This window comes from Anabrus simplex, chromosome 4 (assembly GCF_040414725.1).
Source record: "Anabrus simplex isolate iqAnaSimp1 chromosome 4, ASM4041472v1, whole genome shotgun sequence".
Classification (NCBI taxonomy): domain Eukaryota; kingdom Metazoa; phylum Arthropoda; class Insecta; order Orthoptera; family Tettigoniidae; genus Anabrus; species Anabrus simplex.
Window position 1 is genome coordinate 318,835,498 of NC_090268.1, and position 21,757 is coordinate 318,857,254.

General features: G+C 38.4%; 2 protein-coding genes across 2 annotated transcripts in view; one reads left to right on the forward strand and one right to left on the reverse strand.

The window, feature by feature from the left end:
- LOC136872681 (protein KRTCAP2 homolog) overlaps positions 1 to 21,757 on the forward strand; it is a 139,568-nt gene that overhangs the window by 42,963 nt on the left and 74,848 nt on the right. The window contains exon 3 of the mRNA XM_068227258.1: positions 20,217 to 20,280. Coding sequence (XP_068083359.1) covers positions 20,217 to 20,280 — 64 coding nt within the window. The remainder of the gene's footprint in view (positions 1 to 20,216; positions 20,281 to 21,757) is intronic.
- On the reverse strand, positions 2,446 to 3,810 carry LOC137500441 (piggyBac transposable element-derived protein 3-like). The gene has a single exon (XM_068227337.1). The coding sequence runs from the start codon at positions 3,808 to 3,810 to the stop codon at positions 2,446 to 2,448; it is 1,365 nt and encodes a 454-aa protein (XP_068083438.1).

A 21,757-nucleotide genomic window follows, 5' to 3' on the forward strand; every position in this document is an offset into this window, starting at 1 on the left:
AAAAGCCATCCCACCAAAATGCACTCAGTTAGCGCAGCCATGCTATGTTTATTTTTATTTTATCAAAAACTCCAAAACTGCGCTTACATTATTGAACACGATAGAGAAATAACGTCCACAACCAATAAAGATTGTATAAAAATTCAATCTCTGGTACACCATCAGTTGCAAAATACAATTCTCATGGTTGATCCATATTGAAGCTGACTATAAGCAAATTATCACAAAATAATTAGGGAACCTTAAGGTCAAAAGTCAGAATCATTAACCAATCATACAAGAAATACACTGAAAATAATATATTACACTTTAAAACATCTTAAGTTAACATGCTACAATTATAATATAGAAAAATGTATGTTACAAACTAAGAGTATTGAGAATAAATAGTGTCTGAACGCATGGGAAATAAATTTAAAAGAATGTAAATGAAAACTAAAAGAAATTTTTTTAAAAGAAGACCATGATTTTGCAGGTCTTGGGCTAGTAACAGTTGTGATAAAGATTGTAATCCTCTTTGGGTATAATAATCCCAAGAATTCTGTATCAGAACTTAATACGAAAACAATGTCCAATAGTTATAAACAACAGCTAGAGATTGAGAATAACTTAGGTAAGTTGAGTGTTGTCATTAAAATGCTGTAACATTTGAAAAATGATTGTATGTTTTTTGTCGCGTAAAGCAGTGTCGTAAATCCAAGTTCAGGCTGGTGCATAATTGTTTAATTGTGTCCTGACATTACGAACACTTGTGTGTGAATATTCTTACTTGTAGAATTGATTAATAGCCTTTGGGAGGGATATTATCTGCAATTAAATAAAAGAGAAGTTAGTATTTTGAAGCACGCATAATGATAAGAAACTTCAGTAGTTATATCAATTGAGAGATAACTTACTTGGCAAGGTAGTGCTAAGTAGAACTGATTGTTCCGGCATCTCCTGCCTGACTAACATTTCTACTCCTGGTGTTGCATTTGTGCGGTAAAGGAGGGCGGGGTGTAGAGGGTGGGGGGAGGGGTTACATTGATCTTTAATTGCCTGTGTCGTTACTAGAGGGGCATTAACAGGGATAGTATGGGTAGACCTGATGTTTGGTTTGGTGGATGAAACATTTGGGTGAGGGGATTTAAAAAGATATGGGATTTTATTCTGGTGTGAATTCACAATGTGTATTAATTTGGGCGTTAATTCGTATAAAGGATTTTTATTTTCTGTGACCTCATTTAAATTATGATTGTTATTATAGGTTTGGTCCAAAAAGTTGTGTACATTTTCAATTTCGTTCATTAACTTTCCTTTACTGATACATTTAATAATAGTAAGATCCTTCTCTATAGTTGTGAAATGGTGTCCTGTCTCAGTCATGTGCTCGCTCATGGCCAAGTACTTGTTGTATTTAAAGGCGTTGTAGTGTTCCTTGTATCTCGCAGAAAAGCTCCTCCCACTGTGTCCAACATAAGAAAATCCACACTGTGAACATGTTAATCTACATACACCTGATCTTGAGTAAATGTTATTGTAATTGACCTTGTTGTGGTTAAGAAATATGTTTTGATTGGTGTTGACCGTCTTGAAAGCTATATTAATATTGTGCTTCTTTAGGGTATGAGTAACCTGGTGGATGGTGGGGTTATTAAATGTATACGTAGCAAATTTGGTTTTTTAGGCTTGTCTGGGATTAGGTTTGTGGACAGTTTAGCTTTTACTTTGTTGATTAGACGATTGACCATGTCAATTTTGAAACCGTTAATTTTGGCAAGATTTCTTATATAATTCAATTCGGCCTTTAAGTTATTAGAAGAAAGAGGAATTTTCAAAGCTCTATAAATCAAGCTATAGAATGAGGCTTATTTTTGGGCCTTAGGGTGTAGGGAGGTATTCTTATTTTCTTATTCTTATTCGTATTTTCTAAAGATACGAAAATCGAATGCATTATGAGAATGTGTGACCGTTATGTCTAGAAAATTTAAGGAATTATCCATCTCATCATCTTTAGTAAATTTAACATTAGCCTCTTCAATCCCGGACTGAATACTCCGGAAACAGAATTTTTATACATGCCATTTCTGAGAATATGGGTCACTAGTAAGCAAACCATGCAATAAAATTTTTCTTCGTAACGTGCCCAAAGGGCATAACTGAGGGTCCTCATATGTGGACCTCAGGTCTTTGTTAACACATTATGGATTACACTTCTCTTGATTTAGCAGATGGGTTTTTTGGAAACAATATGCGTTTTTATTCCAATTATGTACTTTAATTACTTAAAAAACCCAAAACCTATTTTAAAACACTCTCATAACATGGAAACTGTGTATTATTAACGTAAAATAACCAAAACCTATTCTAAAACACACTCATCATAATATAGGAACTCTATGCATACATAGAAACTAAATATACACATAATTGAACAGTTTCTCACTACATAAGTCATTCTACTCATTACTTGGTGTGATAATGCCAAAAGCAGTTGTTTTTTAGAGCGCAAAGGTACATACCACATTTTGTACAGACTACCCTCGTTTTGGAACGACATCCAGGCCTTCTGCATTTCGAGGCATTCTTTGCATCAACAAATTTTGGTAAGTGGCCTATATTGTCAAAACGAACCTCTGGAATGGGTTGGCTCTGAACTCTTCGCACTTTCACCGTACCTTGTTTGCCCATGTCATCCTCGGAGTCATCATCTTCGTCAACAGGGTTGGTGGATGCTGAGGGAGGCCGTCCTCGTTTCCTAATGTTTATGTAACCAATGTCCTTAAAATTTATCAATGCCTTTCCTACGTGCATTTTGTAATCCATTAATGAGAGTCGTTTTTGTCTAATAATACCACTACCTGCACACCATCTGTGATACATTATCCAACAATTAACAATTATAAGATCAACAAAGTGGTTGAACATACACACTGGCCATTTGTTGGTACGAATGTAACACCTGTAGTATGACATGAATCTATCACAAAGGTCTACTCCACCCATTTTTTCATTGTAGTATTTAACAATCAATGGCTGAGGAATAACAACCTTTTTCTTTTCCTCCTTCGACCATCTTTTGCATGTTGTAGGTGGCTCACTGCCAACACATGAAGACAGAAGAAGAACACTTCTGTTGTCCTTCCACTTTACAATGCACATTTTTTCATCTTCCCTTACCCACTCCTCCCATTCTCCCCTTTTCAGTTCCTTATCGGTTTTCAGTTTTTGTGACACTGATCCCACCCTGTTTTTCATGACAGTCCCTATTTGGTATATATTTCTCTGCAGTAGCATGTCTACTGATTTTACACTGGTAAAAAACCTATCAGTGTAAACACAATGAGTTTTATCTTGTGGAATACTTTCTGTCAAAACCTTGACAATAGCACCGCCAAGACCATATTCTTTTTGGTCCTCAATTGATACTGTACCTGCCCCTGTGTAAAACATAAAATCTAAAACTAATCCATCTGGTGCTGCCAAAATGAAATTCTTCAATCCTAATGGGTTGGGTTTTGAAGGGACAAACTGCCTAAAGCCACACTTGCCTGAGAAAGGCACCATCTGTTCAAGTGATACATGCTTTGACCGTGGGAGAGATATGCATTTTTGTTTCATGCAGTCAAGAAATGGTTTCACCTTCCAGAGTGGTCCCTCATGTTCCCCTTGATTGTCAACAAAATGCATAAAATTCCTCAGTTCGAAAAAACGATCCCTGGACATACACTTAGAAATTATCGGCACCTCAGTATCACGTTGCCAGTACATTTTGGTTTGTGGATAACCCAGCACACCCATCATCACATGCACACCAGCCAAATGCATCATTTCTTCCTTAGTAGTATTTACGGATTTCAAGTCGCGCTTTTGAACTGAATAGAGGTTAGTTTGTTCCGCGTGTTGTTCCCAGAAACTAAGAGGTAGGTATTCCAAGAATGAATCTAAAATTCCCTTTTCATTGTCATAGTCTGTTAAAAATACTTCATCATTGCAGGGGTCCTGTAAAGTCATAGATTTCTTTCTCCATTTCATATCGCGGGTCTTAGTAGTTGAAGGTGTGAGCGCCTGAGATACCACCGATTCCATAGATCTGTTTCCTTCGTCTTCGTTGTTGCCAAGCACATCATTTTCTCTATTTAGGACACATTCATTTCCAAGACCTTCACCTTCATTTACATCATCGTCATTATTGTACACAGAAGATGAGTCAAAGTTAGTAACATCAGTAACTGAGAATTCGTCAAGCTCGCCCTCGGACAGATCCGCATCACTTTCATCCAGAAAGGCCCATATATCTCTTTCCTCAAGAAATCTTCCTTCTGTAAAATAAGGAATAAACATAAAGTAAGTTATTTTGCCATAAAACAACGTATTTCCTGTAGCATCATTCGGTAATTGTGATGCCATTACTTATCACTCCCATATCAAAACCTACAGAAAAAATAATACAACACTCAACTGAGGTCCACGTATGAGGACCATCACATTATGCGATAAATATCAGTACCACTTATCAATATTGATAAACTGAAATAATTCAGAGACTCTACAAATACTACACAACACTGAAAAAAATCAGCTTAGCAAGATTCTGAGTTATTTACTGGGAAATATATACTTACTTTCAGCATGATGGGAGGAAGCCATCTTCTCGCGCACCACTCTTTACGTTTAAATCTACCATGACAGTTAGGAGTACCACAGCGTTCCTGTGGCAACAAGGTGAACTAAGAGGTCCACAGACGAGGATTGCGGTCGCTACGCAACAAATTCCGCATTAAAACACACGAGAAATTAGCTCACAACTGAGGTCCACTTATGTGGACCATCAGAACGTAGAGGTTAGGGTCAATTTTATTTAAATGAACTAAAATCTCATCACTACTGGTGATGTCCTTGTCGATAATTACGAAAGTGTCATCCACGAATCTGAGCCACAAACATATGCCTTTTATTTGTGGTAAAATCTTCGTATGTTCAATAGAGTCCATGGACTCAGGCCCTTTTAGCATACTGCAAGGTTTTCACAAAATAGAAACAGAACATCTTCGGTTTTTATCAATCTGTTTACTAACAATCGAAGATTCTGAGTACCATATTTATATACAGGTAAGAAACACTCTATGTGTCAGTACAAAACGTCATTTTAGTTGAACCTAGTCATCATTTCCATCATTATTGCTGTGTTCAGAGGTAGGCCAGGCCAGAATTTCAGTATAGAACTCCAGAAACTCATGAGGAATGTATGACATTAACTTTTTAATGTCATTTACTTTGGCATGTTTTATAGGGACTTTGTTCAGTGGGTAAGCTACTGCATCTGGAAGCTTAACTTCTTGAACTCCGGATTGTTTTAGGTGAAATGTGTGGGTTATCACAGATTCAATGAAGTGTCTTGCGACAATCTGGAATTTAAACTTGGAGTTGTAGGTAAAGTGCATGCATGTACTGATCATAAAATTAACTTTGTGGTCTCTAGGAACAGTCTTGCTTTAGTTTCTTCTGAGATACAGTTCCTTTTATAGTAGCATGGCCACCATTGTTTGAACTCGACAATTTCTTCACATTGAACTCTTTTACTATGAACTTGTGAGTTTTACTTGACTGGGTGATAATGTTTGTCTGTTCATGAATGCCATAAATTCTGTCGTGTTTTTTCAGTGCTTTCTTTATTATGGCAAAATCTCCATCACATGGTAGAAATTAATTTCCTCGGACAGGAAAAAATTGTTCAATTTTTTCAAAACGCTTTGTGTCCGTCAAAGCTAAATGCATTTTAGATAGGGCATGATTTTTATTTTGTCCCCCCACACATGCAGCTCTGCGCAAAAAGTCATAAACAAGTGAGCGTACTTCATTCGGCGCTTTTTTCCTTACACCTTCATGATACAGATGAATAACGGCCTTATTTTTTTAATGTCGTGTATACAAAACACGCTGATTGTTAGCTGACGTAGGTAGAAGGTTTCTTGAACAGGTATTTGAGGTAGTTGGACATTCTGCATGAAATAAAAGCAGATAGCGAGCACATGTGGTTCGTCTTTGGTTTCCTCTTCCCTTTTCAAACAAGCATAAAACTTTGAGGCTTTTCTGTTATGAACTAAAAGCTCCGCAGATGCCACTCGTTTAGCTGCTTCATTTAGGTGGGGGCTTTTTAACTTGAGTTTCAGTTCTTCACAAGTGCAGCAACAATCACTCTGTGGTACACCAAAATGCAAGTTATAATTTTCATTTAAAAAATTGCAAAAAATGATTGGCTAACTTTGTTGTTTGGATTCTTTTCATTGTAAGGGATGCACAAAAGTTTTATGTTCAACCTTGCATCTAAGTAGTTTTAAAGTCTTTGATGCATAATGGGTTTTTTGTTTATTTTTAGGGAAACTTTCAATATATTCCCGCAAAAGCTGCTTTGTATCTGGCAAGTGGGCTTTTTTAACGTGTTTTCCACGTTGGTCAACAGGACTTTTACCCAATAGTTTCAAGGATTTCAGTCTCTTAACTCTTTTTACTGACATTGAATGGAGAGCTAAGAATGCTTTAAAAAATACTTGTTGTCTGTTTGATCCTACCATCACATGATAATGAAAAGTGTTGCTATTTTCTCTGACAGCATCTCCTTTTCGAGGACGTCTTCGTTGTACCGCACAAACATAATCAAATGTTGCAGATGCAAATCTTGTACATCTTTGGAGGACAGATCATAAAACTTTGCCAAAATGTCAGCTTGTTCATCTTCGGTTATGATTTCAAAACAGTTCATTCTCTTGAAACTGAAAGAGAACATACAAATTATTAACAGAGAATAGAAATGCAAACAAAAACATTTTGTGTATGTTGAGTTAGGCTATATTCTTTACAATATAAAAGGTGTAAGTCTCAAAGTCTTTAGGCTTATGTTTTTCATTAAAAAGATTTTGATTTCAAGTTCCAAAGCACATGTTTGTATGTGTAGGCTAGTTTTTAGTTTTTATCAGAACTAAGTAGTTTCAAAGACTGGTTGCAATGTTATTGGACTGATATATCTTACCTGCAGGCATTTCCAGTAGTTTTCTTAGGCACAATAACATTTCCTTCTGAGTCAGCAAATTCTTCATTGTTAACCCTAGCTCTTTTAATTCTATTCCTCTTCCACGAGTCTTTGTTGCCTTTACGCTTTTTACCAACAGACTCTTCACTATTCTCTACTAAATCTTCCATTGATATTATTAAGTACAACAACCTTAAATGTTTTATAAAACTACAGTAAAACAAACGTTTAATTCTATTTATGACACACTACACACAGTGCAGGCTTGCTAAATAAGGTTAGGTTAGAAACAACACCACCAAACAAGTATGACAGCTGATCAAGCGCACAAAACAGTCGGGCAGTGTTGCAGCCAGCGTATGCTAGAAGGGCCTGTCATGGATTGAGGACCTTTTAGCATACGTTAGAAATTTCCCTAGCTAATATTACCTAATCTGTGTGTGTGATTAAATCCCTTTTAGCATAGATAGTTGAAGCTATCCTATAACATGCGATTTTCATGCTTAACTCACTTTGCCATTTTTTATGACTGAGGCCCTTGTAGCATGTGCCGATTCAATTATTGTTTCCCCTGCTTCTGTGACCAATATCATCCTAGTTCGTGCAGTAATTCGTTGCGCGAACAACATGATAGTGATCAAAAATTAGGGTAGAATAACTTGTACAAAATACTGGGTTAAAAAGTATTAATTTTTCAAACAGCTCCTGTACGATTTTTTCAGAATCCTTTTCCCACTAAAAAAATAATTTATTGGAATAGATTCGGAAATGAACATAATTGAAGACACCTTAATTTGTGAGAGATGTGAAATATTCTGAAGAAACGAAAATCGTACATCTGCAAGGTTCGATCCAGCGATCTCGCACTTACGAAGCGGAACTCCTGACGCTGCGTCACAAGTTTGTTGTCTTTTTTTGCAAACATAGCTTGCACATAAGCGCACTGGAATTTTTCATTAATTTATCAGAAACAGCTGAGAATTGTGTCTTACTACTTGCACCTGTCATGCGCCATAGCCTCCCCTTGTCAGATAATGCCTATAAACCCTTGGAAATTTGATTTAAAAGTGATGTGTTAAGAAGGAAGCCGTATTTTCCAGTATTGACTTAGTTAAATGTAACTTAAAAGTTTTCCAGTCTGTCAAGCACACAATTTCAATATAAATTATAACACTATACCATACCTGTAAAAGAATCGTCATCATCAATGTCCCACTCCAGTCACCCGGGTGTGTTTAACAAGCCTCCTCCACTCCTTTCTGTCCTTCCAAATCTAATCCATCCACCTTCTTCTTGGTCTTCCAACTGGTCTCTTTCCCTTAACTTCTCTTTGCGATTCCCTTCTTGTTACCCGTTCCTTTTCCATTCTTTTTACATGTCCGAACCATCTCATTCTTGCTTTCTGTATCTTCTGTACTAACGGTTCTATATTTAGATCTTCTCTGATTTTAATATTTTGAATTCTATCTCTTCTTGTCTTTTTAACTGATCTTAAAAATTTCATTTCAACTGCTTGGACCTTACTATCTTGTCTCATATTAGTTACCATCTTTTCTACTCCGTATGTTACAATTGGTATGAAATACTGTTTATATAATGTTAATTTTATTCTCTTGGGTACTTTGTCATCCCATAAAAGCTCTCTGACTTGATGATAAAATGTTGTACCTTTACTTAGTCTGTTATTAATTTCAGGGTTGATTTCATTACTTAATGCTACCCAGATATGTAAACTGTTCTACATTCTCTAACCGTTCTCCGTCTATGTTCACTTGGCTTCTCTTTTTCCCTTTTCCACAGTCCATGACTACAGTTTTCTTTTCACTAATTACCATTCCAAACTCCTTCAGATTTTCATTCATTGTACTTCCTTTTCTCCCTTTCCCCAAATCACCACATCATCTGCAAATACCAAAGCATTCACTTCATCACTACTGACACTTGTGATCTTGTATTAGCAGCATATTTTGTATTGATATAAGGTGGATCATTTGTACTCTCCTTTATTGTATGTTAATCTACTTTCAATATGGACCAAATATGTTTTTAATATTAAATACTGACACTCTGTTGTACACGTTTTATGATTTCATCCATCAATATAATAAACAATAATGGCGACAGTGCACTTCCTTGCTTGAGACCTTTTTTTGTAAAAAATGTTTCAGAGTCACCACTCCCCACTTATACACTGCTTTTGCTCTCATATACAACATTTTTATCTTGTTAATTAATGATTTTGGTACATTCCTTTTCAGTAGGCAGTCCCGTACATGTTTTCTCTTAACTGTATTATAAGCTTTTTCCAAATCCAAAAATACAAATATGATTTCCTTGTTCCTTTCCAGATGTTTTTCCATTATCGTTCGCACTGTAAATATCAAGTCTATTGTTGATCTATTTGATCTAAAGCCATATTGTTCTTCCTCTTCCTATTAAACAAAGAATGACATGTTTTGTTCTACAAGTAGCCTACATCTGAGGATGTGTATATTTACGCTCAGAACTGCACAACGCAAGATCTCGTACTATACTGTGGCCAAGTGAACTTTCTGCTTATCTGGTTGCCTCACACGGAAGGGCTCTCATAGGCGATTTTGACATCACAACTATCGTTCTATCAGTTTCCTTCTGGAACCATCAGTGTGCAGTGATTGGTGAACATGATTGTCTTGCTCTCCTGTATCACTATCAAGTGAGGGATTCTCTGATCCAAAAACATGGTACACTGCCTTTGGCACACTGCATAGGAGGCCATGTCATCTGTCTGCTTACCTATGAGATGTTAAGATAGGCCAAGTCACAATGGAGAGCATTCAAGCACTTTTTATTTTATTTAATCACTTGGACACTGAAGTTACAGAATTGGTATAGCGTCATTTGGCTTATGTACGTGTGTTAAGATTAATGAAACTTTGCAGTGAATCATCTCACTTTCTACAACACATCTGTAGTTTTCAAAATTTTCTGGGATTTTCCCAACCCAAGGTGATTGTGATCCTTTGCAACTCCAGTGCAATGTTGACATTTATCTTAAAGTCCAGTGTGTGAACTTTGATGTTGCTCCTGACTTATCAAAGACTTTGAGTGTTAGTCTTCTTTTACTAGGAGAGTCAAGTTGAGTGTGTATTCTTTGAATTGTTCTGGAAACTGCTGTATGAACTTTCATATTATACTAAACTTGTTCAACTCAGTCAATACTGGTGATTTTCTAGAATTCCAAAATGAGCCTGAAATTCTTAGATAGCTCTCTTTTCCTCTTTGGGCTCACTAAGCACGTGATTGTCAATGGATAGAGGTTCCAAATAAACCAGCCCAGGGCCGCTGAATGGGAACATGACTAAAATGCAGTTGTGGAAAGTTTTGAATCTGTTACCTCTAGGTGTTTGGTTACGAGGTTGCATATTTGCCTTGCTTCTTGATATTAATGCTTTTTGTTGCCGTACTCAAATGTGATGAAACTAACTTTGTTATTCTAGTCTGGTGCTTAGAACCATTTGAAGCTGCCCCCCATTTATAGCGGTCTCTTATGGTACTGGTCTCCAGGTTTATCATCACGCTGGTCATTTCTGTTGTTGATTGTGGCTACTATTATAGGAATGTTTGATACTTGTTTGTTGGTTAACTTCTTTTCTCTTCCAAATTTGATATAATGCATGTTATTGAATTGTTGTTTGCTACTGTTCTAACCTGGCTGTGACTCTGTCCTGTTTCCCTTTCCCTCTATCCCCCTATCTTGTTTTCGAAAGCACCTCTCGGGTTCACGTCAGCATTGCTTCCGTCTCTTAGTGTGCGCTTAACGCCTGTTCTTGCATCTCTGTCTAGGCTTCTTTCTGTTGGACGCATTGGCTGTCTCTGCATCCAGAGACAACAGTCCTACATTTGGAAACAGCAAAATTAGCTAAACAATTTGATATCACTCCTACTCAATTGTTGTCGTCCAGCCCAATCATGTCACACATTGAATCAACAAATACTTTTTGTTTCTTACTAAGGCAATTTAAGCTATCATCAGCTTTACTCAATCTGTTTTGAGATATTTTTTCAAGAAATATTATTCTAGTTTTATAAACAGCTAATTTATTTTGGGTTCTTATATTCCTATTTCTTCAAATTTAGAATGACATGGGGAACGTCAGTGTGAGGATTTGTTATTTAGGATGTAGAGGGCTGATTATGATTAAGCTTGGCAGTGCTAAAACAATTGCAGCTGGAGATTTTATCATTATCAGAGAAGGTTCTTCATGTAATTCCTATTTAACAGGATACCTCTGAATCTTTTTAAAGGCTTACTCAGATAGTACGGGAAGTCTGGAAAAATGAGGATCAGCTTCCGGCCTCAGTTTCCATCTCTTAGAATTTCAATATTTTTCCAGTCAATAATGAATGAGTCTGCTTACTTAACCCATTGAGCCCTGCATATTTGTTGGATTGAAACTGCATTGGCGCTGGGATTATTTTGGCGGAAATATAGTGTCGCTTCATATCATGAGAAATTTCTTAGTACAAGACCATTAAAGATTTAAATATACACGAACACAAAAGGCTTCCATACCACAAACTGCGGAACAAGGAGGCCTACTCAGTCCGCCTGCTGAGCTGTAACCCAGTTTTCACTATGCACTTTCTCTTCGATTTCCACATCTATTTGTTATTCAGGAGCATTGTTCACACTAGTACTAATATTACTACTAATTTCACTGAAAAAATTACATTCCTAATCATCATTACTTCCTAAAAGGGGTTATATATCTGTAAATATCAGTTCTATACTGGCAGCCATCTTGTTTACAAGCGAATCTCAAAGGTAGAGATAGCCCACTTCAAACTAATATTACCAAGCATACTATCGATATATATTACCAAAGAGCATATAACATTGCAAAGAAAGAGTCCCTACACAAATCACAAATGCAACTCACTCTGCCATCTCTTGAGTAAAAGTAGAATTACGTAGTAAAATGAGACAACGGAACAGTTCCGTGGTCCGGCGTTTGGTCCACCGAGACGAAGCATGGAACGGTTTCGTGGCTCGGGCCCAATGAGTTAATTAGAAGAGCAGACTTATGCTTAAGAGGAGTGTCTTTTCTTGGAATAGCCATAGTCCACTTAGAGAAAAGCTTCTCATCTTTATGCAGTGTAAAGAAATGTTGACCTCTGTTTGATTTATATCTAGTCTGACATCATGGCATTGAACACATCAGCATTTTTAACTTACACTGGATTTACTACATTTCTGAACACACATAACTGAATCTTTACTTTCTTTTTTATTTTGCTGTATAATGCCTGGCTGGAGCTGTTGGTGATCGCAACACCACTCTCCAGAGTGGACCCTTCCTGCATGCCATTGCTACAGTGTTAAGCAAGAGGAAGTGCACACACTTATTCTTCTACTCGCTACGATAGTTGCAGCATAATTAGAATATACCTCTCATCGTCGGCTTTGACTCATTTCTGATTATAATCTTCTACTGTGTCACTTCACTCCGCACTCAAGGCTATCTGTGGATGTGCTTGCGGTGACTAAACAGTCCAATCTTAGCATGGAACAAACGACCACACATATCACACAGAATTGTTGGAGGAGGGCGTGGTTGAACTGCCCTGATTTTTCGTCCTCATCACTTGGCCTCTTTATAACTGTGCCATTTCCCTTCAAACGTCTTGACAGTGCCCAAGATGATCTGTTGCCAGATTGGACGATCTTCAGCAAGTGATTTCCAGGTTTGTGGATTCAGACCTGTCAACTTCATAGTATGCTTAAAATGGTCCTAATAGTGCAAGTTGGCCGTGCGTTTACGGGCGCGCAGCTGTAAGCTTGTATCCGGGAGATGGTGGGTTCGAATCCCACTGTCGGCAGCTGTGAAGATGGTTTTCCGTGGTTCCCATGTTCACACCAGGCAAATGCTGGGGCTGTACCTGACTTAAGGCCACGGCCACTTCCTTCCTCTTCCTAGGCCTTTCCTGTCCCATCGTCGCCATAAGACCTATTTGTGTCGGTGCGACGTAAAGCAAATAGGAAAAAAAATAGCACCTCTTAGGACTTCCATGAGGTCTGGTGCTAAAAGAGAGTTCAACAAACAGAATCTGACATGGAAGTCTCGTATCATCCATTCAGCAGACACGTCCCATCCACTTAAGCTGATGACCCGTGAGCTTTCTCAAGAACAGCTAGGTTGGTGATGTGGTTTTCCCACTTGATCCGAAGGATGGATTGAAGCTTTTGTTGGTGGAAGCGCTCAAACTTTTCAAGGTCACGTCGGTATAGGGTCCAAGTTTCACAGCCATACAGTAATGTTGAGATGACAACATCCTGGTGCACCATAAGCTTCGTGTTCACGGTCAGATCCTTGTTCATGAAGACCCGGTGCGATAGTAGCCCAAATGCTGCATGGGCAGCACCAATTCCTTTCTCCACATCCTCTTCACAGTTACAGCACACAGATAGGGTACTACCCAGGTATGAGAAGTGGTCTGCCTGCTCCAATGACGCATCTGAGATGGAGATATTGAATTGTGGATGGGTTGTGCCTGGTGAAGGTTGTGCTAGGACCTTAGTCTTTTGAATGTTAATTGTGTGACCAAATCGATCACATGCACTCTTGTAGCAGTTAACCGACTGTTGTAACTCCAGATGTGAATGCAGGTGATGCAGCATTATCTGCATACAGCATTTTGGTAATCTTTGTAACTTGAGTTACGCTCTGGGAACGAAGTCGAGCTGTATTAAAAAGATCTCCATTAAAACTGTATCTGATCTCTATGCCTGGATTGTTTGTAGATAACTCATAGAGCATTGCAGCCACATACAGTGAAAACAGCGTTGGAGCAAGTACACAACCCTGTTTTAGTCCATGAGTGATTGGAAATTCATCAGAGATCTTATTCTGATGGCAAATCTAACCGGTTATGCTATCATGGAGAGCCTGGACTAGATCAACAAAACGCTGAGGACAACCAAAGTGTTTCAGCACCGCCTACATAGCAGGTCTTGGAACAGAATCAAAGGCCTTTTCCAGGTCATAAAAGACTCAGAAGAGTGGATTTTGTTGCTCTCTACATTTTTCCTGGAGTTGTCTTACACAGAAAATCAAATCAGTAGTGCTTCTGGAGGATCGAAATCCACACCGAGACTCTGGGAGGATCTTCTCAGAAATAGACTGGAGGTGGTTAAGTAAAATTCTTGCAAGAATTTTGCGCACAATAGATAAAAGTGATATACCACGGTATTGCCGCAAACACTGCGGTCTCCTTTCTTGAAGATTGTGATGATAGTGGCATACTTTAGGTCACCAGGTACTTCTCTTGTTTTCCTAATTTTGAGGATAAGAGTGAAAATTCGCATTTTGAGGGATTGACCTCCAGCTTGAATTAATTCCAGTGGGATGTTATCTGGGCCAGGTGCCTTTCTGGGTTTCAGTTGGTCGAGAGCTACACTGAATTCTTGTAAAGCAGGTGGTAGCTAGCCACGGTTGTTCAGGTTGTCGAGGCAAATTCCGAAGAAAGTCTTCAGTGGTAGTGAAAGGGCGATTGAGAAGAATGGAGAAGTGCTCTAAGATTTCATTACTCTCAGTGAGAGAGGTGGAATTGTCAGCACTTTTCAGTGTACCTGTTGAAGACCGAAATGAACCATACAAATCTTTGATTCCTGTGTTCCTCATGTCCCAAGCGTCAGATAGTCTCTGAAGTTCGTGAGCCTTCTGTTGCCACCAAGTATTCTTAATCTCTCTTATCTGTGTCTGACATTTAGTTCTAAATACTGAACTTTCTTTGTGTTGGAGGACAGGTCTTGAAGATGAGTTAGATAGGCTTTCCTTTTGTCATTGATAAGACACAAAATGTCTTCATTGTTGTTGTCAAACCAGTCTTGTCTCTTCTTTTTTACAAAACCAATGGTTTCCTCTGCTGACTTAGTGATTATCTTCTGCAGAGTGGCCCATTCTTGCTGAATAGTGTTGGCTACTGAATGTATGATTCGAAGCAGTGTATCGATTCATTCAAGTGTCCGAGTGAATCGATTCACAGGAACGGCGATCTCACGGCACACGATTCAGCTTACTCCCAGCGGACAGTGCTGAGTGGCGCACTCACTGGACGTTGACGGGGAGCCGAGCTTCCGCTGCAGCGAGACGGTGAATTATGGCACATCGAAAGAATCGTGAACGAGCACGGCTCAATGAGAGACATGATACACACGGCTCCTTATCGGCTCACTGGACACGCGGAGAGCCGAGCTTCCACTGCAGCGAGACAGTGAATCATGGCACATCGAAAGAATCGTGAACGAGCGCGGCTCAGTGAGACACATGATACACACTGCTCCTTATCGGCTCACTGGACACTCGGAGAGCCGAGCTTCCGCTGCAGCGAGACATACATTGAGCCATGGCGCATCGAAAGAATCGTGAACGAGCGCGGCTCAGTGAGACACAAGATACACACGGCTCCTTATCGGCTCACTGCAGCGAGACATACAGTGAGCCATGCTACACTGAAAGAATCGTATGCTATAATGGACTCTCGAGCTCAGCACATTTGGAAATGATACCCATTTGCATTCACTGTCCTCTTCGTACAGGGAGGTTTAAAAAATGGATTTATTTGCAGTGTTAAAAAGGTAGTCACAACATACTTCTGAAGTAGCTAGTAAGTAGGCAAGCTATTAGGTTATACTATTTATTAGTTTAATGAATCTTAGTATTATAACTTAGTTGACATTTGACAATTAAACTCGACTCTAGCCTGCCCTATGACTATGAGTCATGCTCATGACCACTCAAAAGTACCTGTTTTATATTGGGAAGAACGGCTCAGTATTCTCTCGGTTCATATGTCACATCGTTGCACAAGACTTCAATCATATTTGGACAGACGCAATAACAGTATGTTGAATCAGAAAACCAGCGAACTACTGTACATCTCAGGTAGCCTATACAAAATATGACTATTAAAAAATCCTCAGCTGATAGAAAAATACCTTTTTTTTAAATGACTGAGCGAGTTGTCGTGCGGTTAATATCGCGTGGCTATGCGCTTGCATTCGGGGGATGGTGGGTTCGAATCCCACCGTCGGCAGCCGTTAAGATGGTTTTTCCGTAGTTTCCCCATTTTCACACCAGGAAATGCTGGGACTGTACCTTAATTCAGGTCATGGCTGCTACCTTCCTAATCCTAACCTTTCCCACCCTGCGTCGCCGGTAACCTTCGATGTATTAGAGTAACTAGCATTTTTTTTCTAAGAAAGGGGTTCATAGTATGAAGACCAGATGGCAGTTGCGAGCACTGAATGCTGTTGCTGCTGTCTTATCAGCACATACTACACAGATGCAGTAGGAGCGGTGACCAATGAGCCGTGAATCGGATCACTGTATCGATTCAGTAACGTGAACGGAATCAAATGAATCGATTCAGTAAAATCACTATTGCTGAACATCATTTGAGCTAACTGGATTTTCAGACAGTTGGACATTGATCACATTCTCAGAGTTTGAAGAAATGGCTTCATCTGGAAGTTTGAATGTGTTAAACCTTCTTCTGGACAACTTTTGGAAAAGCCTAGGTGGTTTAGGTCTGATAGAGATCCTGAGTTTACAAAAGAGAAGCTTGTGATCTGTCCAACAATTCTGTTCTGGTAATAAGTATCTCCTTCTTATCACATTGCCAGGTAATGATGTAATCAAGGATGTGCCAATGGTTAGACCAAGGCTGTATCCATGTGGTCTTGAAATGGTTAGGCAGTCAGAACTGAGTGTAAATGAGATTGGAGTGGTGGTTGCTAAGAGTATTATTTGGAAGTATGTAAAGCATGATGGTAATTAATGAAAGGCGATAGGGTTTAAGTCTGAAGGTTAGTGGAGTATAGTTGGAAAATATTTGAATGGGAAGTTGTGATGGTACAAATCAAATGGGGGAATATGGTTGAATTGTAAGTTATATGGTTTGAAAATAGTGAATGGTAAGGTGCGGAAGTTAGATAATGTTGAGCAGTGACATGAAAGTAGAACAAGTACGAGGGTCAAGTCATAAGTCATGGCAACTTTTTTTTTTTTTCTCACGAACAGGAGACAACACGGAAAATCTTAAGATATGCATTTGGAAATACAGAGCATGTACTTATGCATAGTGCCTGAAGATAAATTCTGACTTCAGGAGATTCTCGTGGGAAAGTGACAGAACACTGGCCATTGGTAAACATTGTTTTATTATGGTATAGACAACAAATACACAAGGCTACGTACAAAGGACAGGTCTCCACTGGTTACAGACCTTCGAAATAATCACCCAAGGTTTCCACAGTGCATTGCCAGTGGTGGGGCAGGCACTGAATACCATTTGCTGCATGTGTATCGCTAACGTGTGACACCTCTCTCCGAAATGCTGTTACGATGTTCTCTTTGTTAGCAAATTGTTATCCACGTAATGACTTCTTGACTTTGGGGATTAGATCATAGTCACATGGGCTCAGATCAGGCGAATAAGGCGTGTATGGAAGAACCTCCCATCCCCACTGTTGTAAGCGACGCTAAACGATGGCTGCTGTGTGAGCTGTTGCGTTATCATGTGGGATTATGGCGTTGTCCAAAAGATCTGGACGTTTGGTTTGCACTGTGTGGCACATTTGGTACAACAAAAAGGAATTGTAATAAACTGCATTGACAGTGTGCCTCTTACGCTCTGTATGACACACCAGAACACCTTGAACATCGTATGCCAGGATTACCATAACCTTATTGGGCAACTGATTTTGGCGAACCTTTGTCTCCGTGGTGACCCCTTACGATGCCATTAATTTGACTGTCTCTTCAGTTCAGCTTCATAAGCACGTGCCCATTTTTCATAGACTGTGCAATAATGCGATTCAACATGGCTTGTCCTTCTTGCTGAAATCTCTCCAGATTGATGCGACATGTTTTGTAACTAGTCCACTTCTGTACCTCAGTTAAGTGACGTGGCACCCACTTTCCACAAAGTTTAAGCATCTGTAGGTCCTTGTGTAAAATACGCTGTATTGTTGCCGCTGGTATTGCTGTATGTTCTGCGCCTGTCCTCACGTAAACACTGATCGATCACCATTATCCGTACATCTTTGTCCATGGACACTGGACGGCCTGAGCGAGGCAGATCGGCAGTTGATACTCTAATTAAATTGAAACAAGAAATAAAGTGGATACTCTACCCTGTTTAAACGCCTCCACCCACCTCGGCACTGTCCTATAGGGCATGGCATGCTCACCTAATGCTTCTCGCAGCTCTGCATGGCATTGGCATGCATTTTTGCCGCAGAAAACGGCTATTTAAATACATGATCGTTGCTCCTGCTTGTGGACTTCCATTTTGTGGCGCTCTCACTCACACACTGAACTTGGGGGCATGCTTAGACCCACACTGTTTACATACACCATCTAGTGGCATCATACGCAAGTACATACCGTACGTTTCCAAATGCATATCTTAGATTTTCCGTGTTTTCTCCTGTTCCCGAGAAAAGAAATAGTTGCCATGACTTATGACTCAACCTCAGCAGGTGACGCAATCTTATGACTGGATAAGCAAGCTTTAGTAGGTCGAGAGAGTGCTTGGTTTGAAGTGTGGAATGTGTAAAGGCTTGCGAGTCCAGTCAGGTGAGGAAGGAAGGTCACTACCCTTCCTGTGCCATTTTATCATATATTTTAAATACATTTTATCTTATTTGGTTACTTTATTTGCCTATTTTTAAAAATTTAATGACAACTTTGATTAGTGCCTGGATCCATCTGGAATAGTTGGAAGGTACTAATATTATTATGTTTATTATCTATTGCCACGGCTATTGGATCACCGAAAAGGAGTCGACCATGGGCCATTTGATTGTTTTACCGATTATTTTATGCTAATTCATTTTGTTTTGTTTGTTTATTTGTTAGTTTAATTGTGCAGTAAGTGGTATTTTATTGTGTATTTAGGTAGAGTATGAGTGAAAGAGCTTGTTTAGGTTTTGATATTGTATTTTTCTCCATTAACAGATCAATTAGGTCATGTACTGTATGATCTGGAGGAAATATAAATTTAGAAGTGTCTTTAGAAGTTTAAACTTGGATTCAAAAATTGTGATAAATGGGTCCCCACTGCACTCACTGCAAAAGACATGACACGACACCTGGAAATTTGCTCTTTTGTCCTCTTCGGGAACAGAAACGTTCAGAACAAGCATAGTACTCCCCAGAACTAATGCAACCATCTGTTTTTCCTTTGTTTGTTTGTTTGTTTGTTTGTTTGTTGTAAAAAGGGTTCAACATTGAAGGAGTCATCAGGAAAATCTTTGATGAGTTTCTTATGTCCAAACTATCAGACTTTATGGAAAGGGCATGATTGTACTAATGTTTCATTAAGATCAGTATATTGCATCTAATGGTGACTAGTTCAGTTATTAAAAGTTTGTCACAGAGCTCCTATTGTTTGAGGTTTCATTTCCATAACCAACATAGACTGTATAACAACTTGATATTAATAGATCAGATTATTTAACCATTTTATGTCCTTTTGAACTTATATATTTATTTTAATATTCTCAGAATTTTTGTAAGTTTGCTTAAAAAAGCAATTTAGTTTCAATTTGTGCAGTACTATTACTTGTTTGATTGTTAGTACATTCAAACAATAATTTTTTTAAAGGAATGTCAGACAGCTTTAAGATATTTTAAAATTTCCAAACGTAAGCCAGTCATTTTGTTGGTGAATATGAAACCTTTTTTAGTCTTTCCATCACCACAACATATTCAAGGTAGTGTATTGTTACTGTTTATAAATGATAATAGATGATATTGAAGGCAGCAAAACCAGCACATGGAGGCACAAGATTAAACCTCATACTAAACCTTTTCTCCACATGAAACCCGGAAGCATTTTAATTGCAATCTTACCAGTGCACATCGCTGGTAATATTAGAGAGATTATATGTAAAGTATAATTATACTGTTTAATAGATATAAATTTATTTTTTGTCATCTTGAATTTTTTCAGAATTGTTCCAACATCAAATACAAACCGATGTTGATTATCAAACAAATCATGAATGAACAGAACATTTATAGGAATATTTCAGTCAATCTAATATGACTCCATTTACATCACTTGTGTGCCCTCATTCACTATAGATTTTGTTTTAAAAGACATAAAATTGTTATACCTTTGTTGCATTTTGTATGGTTTCCTTAACTACTTTCAGGCTGTTGGCAATCTTGAGACTGCTTTGTTTGGAAAAAATTTCCAAACTAAACTCTTTCCTGAAGGTAAGTATTTATAGTAAACTTCTGCACTTTGTTTGCAACCTAGAAATTTTCAGTCTCTTCCTACTATATCTATATGAATTTGAATGCTTTTGCACAATCAAGTTAATTGTAACTATTGAGGTTATGTGAAAAACATTTTGCATTGTACCATATTTACGCGCATATATCTAACTTTTTTTTTTCCTTCCAATATTTGAGTTGAAGATATGTGCTGGAAATTAGGAAATCAAATAACATAATTTTTACAAGTAATAAAACATCAATCACACTTTAATGTAATATATTGCATTTTATTACATTCTGTAATATGTTCTTGGCCCACATATTTCTCCATGAATACAATCACTTGAAGTTTAAAACTAGCTGTAAAACTTACATGTGTTTTGTGTTTGAGTCATCAGTCCATAGACTGGTTTTATGCAGCCCTCCATGCCACCCTATCCTGTGATAACCTTTTCATTTCTACATTACTATTGCATCCTACATATGCTATCTGCATGTCATATTCATACCTTGGTCTACCCCTACCGTTCTTAACACCTACACTTCCTTCAAAAACCAACTGAACAAGTCTTGGGTGTTTTAAGATGTGTCCTGTCATTCTATCTCTTCTTCTCATCAAATTTAGCCAAATCAATCTCCTCTCACCAATTCGATTCAGTATCTCTTCATTCTTGATTCGATCTATCCGTCTCACCTTCAGCATTCTTCTGTAACACCACATTTCAAAAGCTTTTATTCTCTTTCTTTCTGAGCTAGTTATCATCCATGTCTCACTTCCATACAATGCCATGCTCCACACGAAAGTCTTCAAAAACATCTTTCTAATTCCTATATCACTGTTTGAAGTGAGCAAATTTCTTTTCTTAAGAAAGCTCTTACTTGCTTGTGCTAGTCTGCATTTTATGTCCTCCTTACTTCTGCCATCATTAGTTATTTTACTACCCAAGTAAAAATATTCATCTAATCTCGTATTTCCTGCATCAAGTGCCTTTGTTTGAATGCACTCCATTACTTTTGTTTTGGACTTATTTATTTTCATCTTGTACTCCTTACCCAAGACTTCGTCCGCACCATTCAGCAGCTTCTCGAGATCTTCTGCAGTCTCAGATAAAATAACAATATCATCGGCAAATCTCAAGGTTTTGATTTCCTCTCCTTGGATTGTGATGCCCTTTCCAAATTCCTCTTTGATTTCCTTTACTGCCTGTTCTATGTAAACATTGAAAAGGAGGGGGGACAAACTGCAGCCTTGCCTCACACCTTTCTGGATTGTTGCTTCTTTTTCAAAGCCCTCAATTCTTATCACTGCAGACTGATTTTTATACAGATTGTTCTTCGTTCTCGGTATCTGATCCCAATCACCTTCAGAATCTTAAATAGCTTGGTCCAATCAACATTATCCAATGCCTTTTCTAGATCTACGAATGCTATGTACATGGGTTTGTCCTTCTTGATTCGATCCTCTAAGATCAGA

Bases quoted from the DNA above. Each gene is read 5' to 3' on its own strand.
- LOC137500441 (XM_068227337.1), bottom strand. From the start codon at position 3,810: ATGATGCATTTGGCTGGTGTGCATGTGATGATGGGTGTGCTGGGTTAT.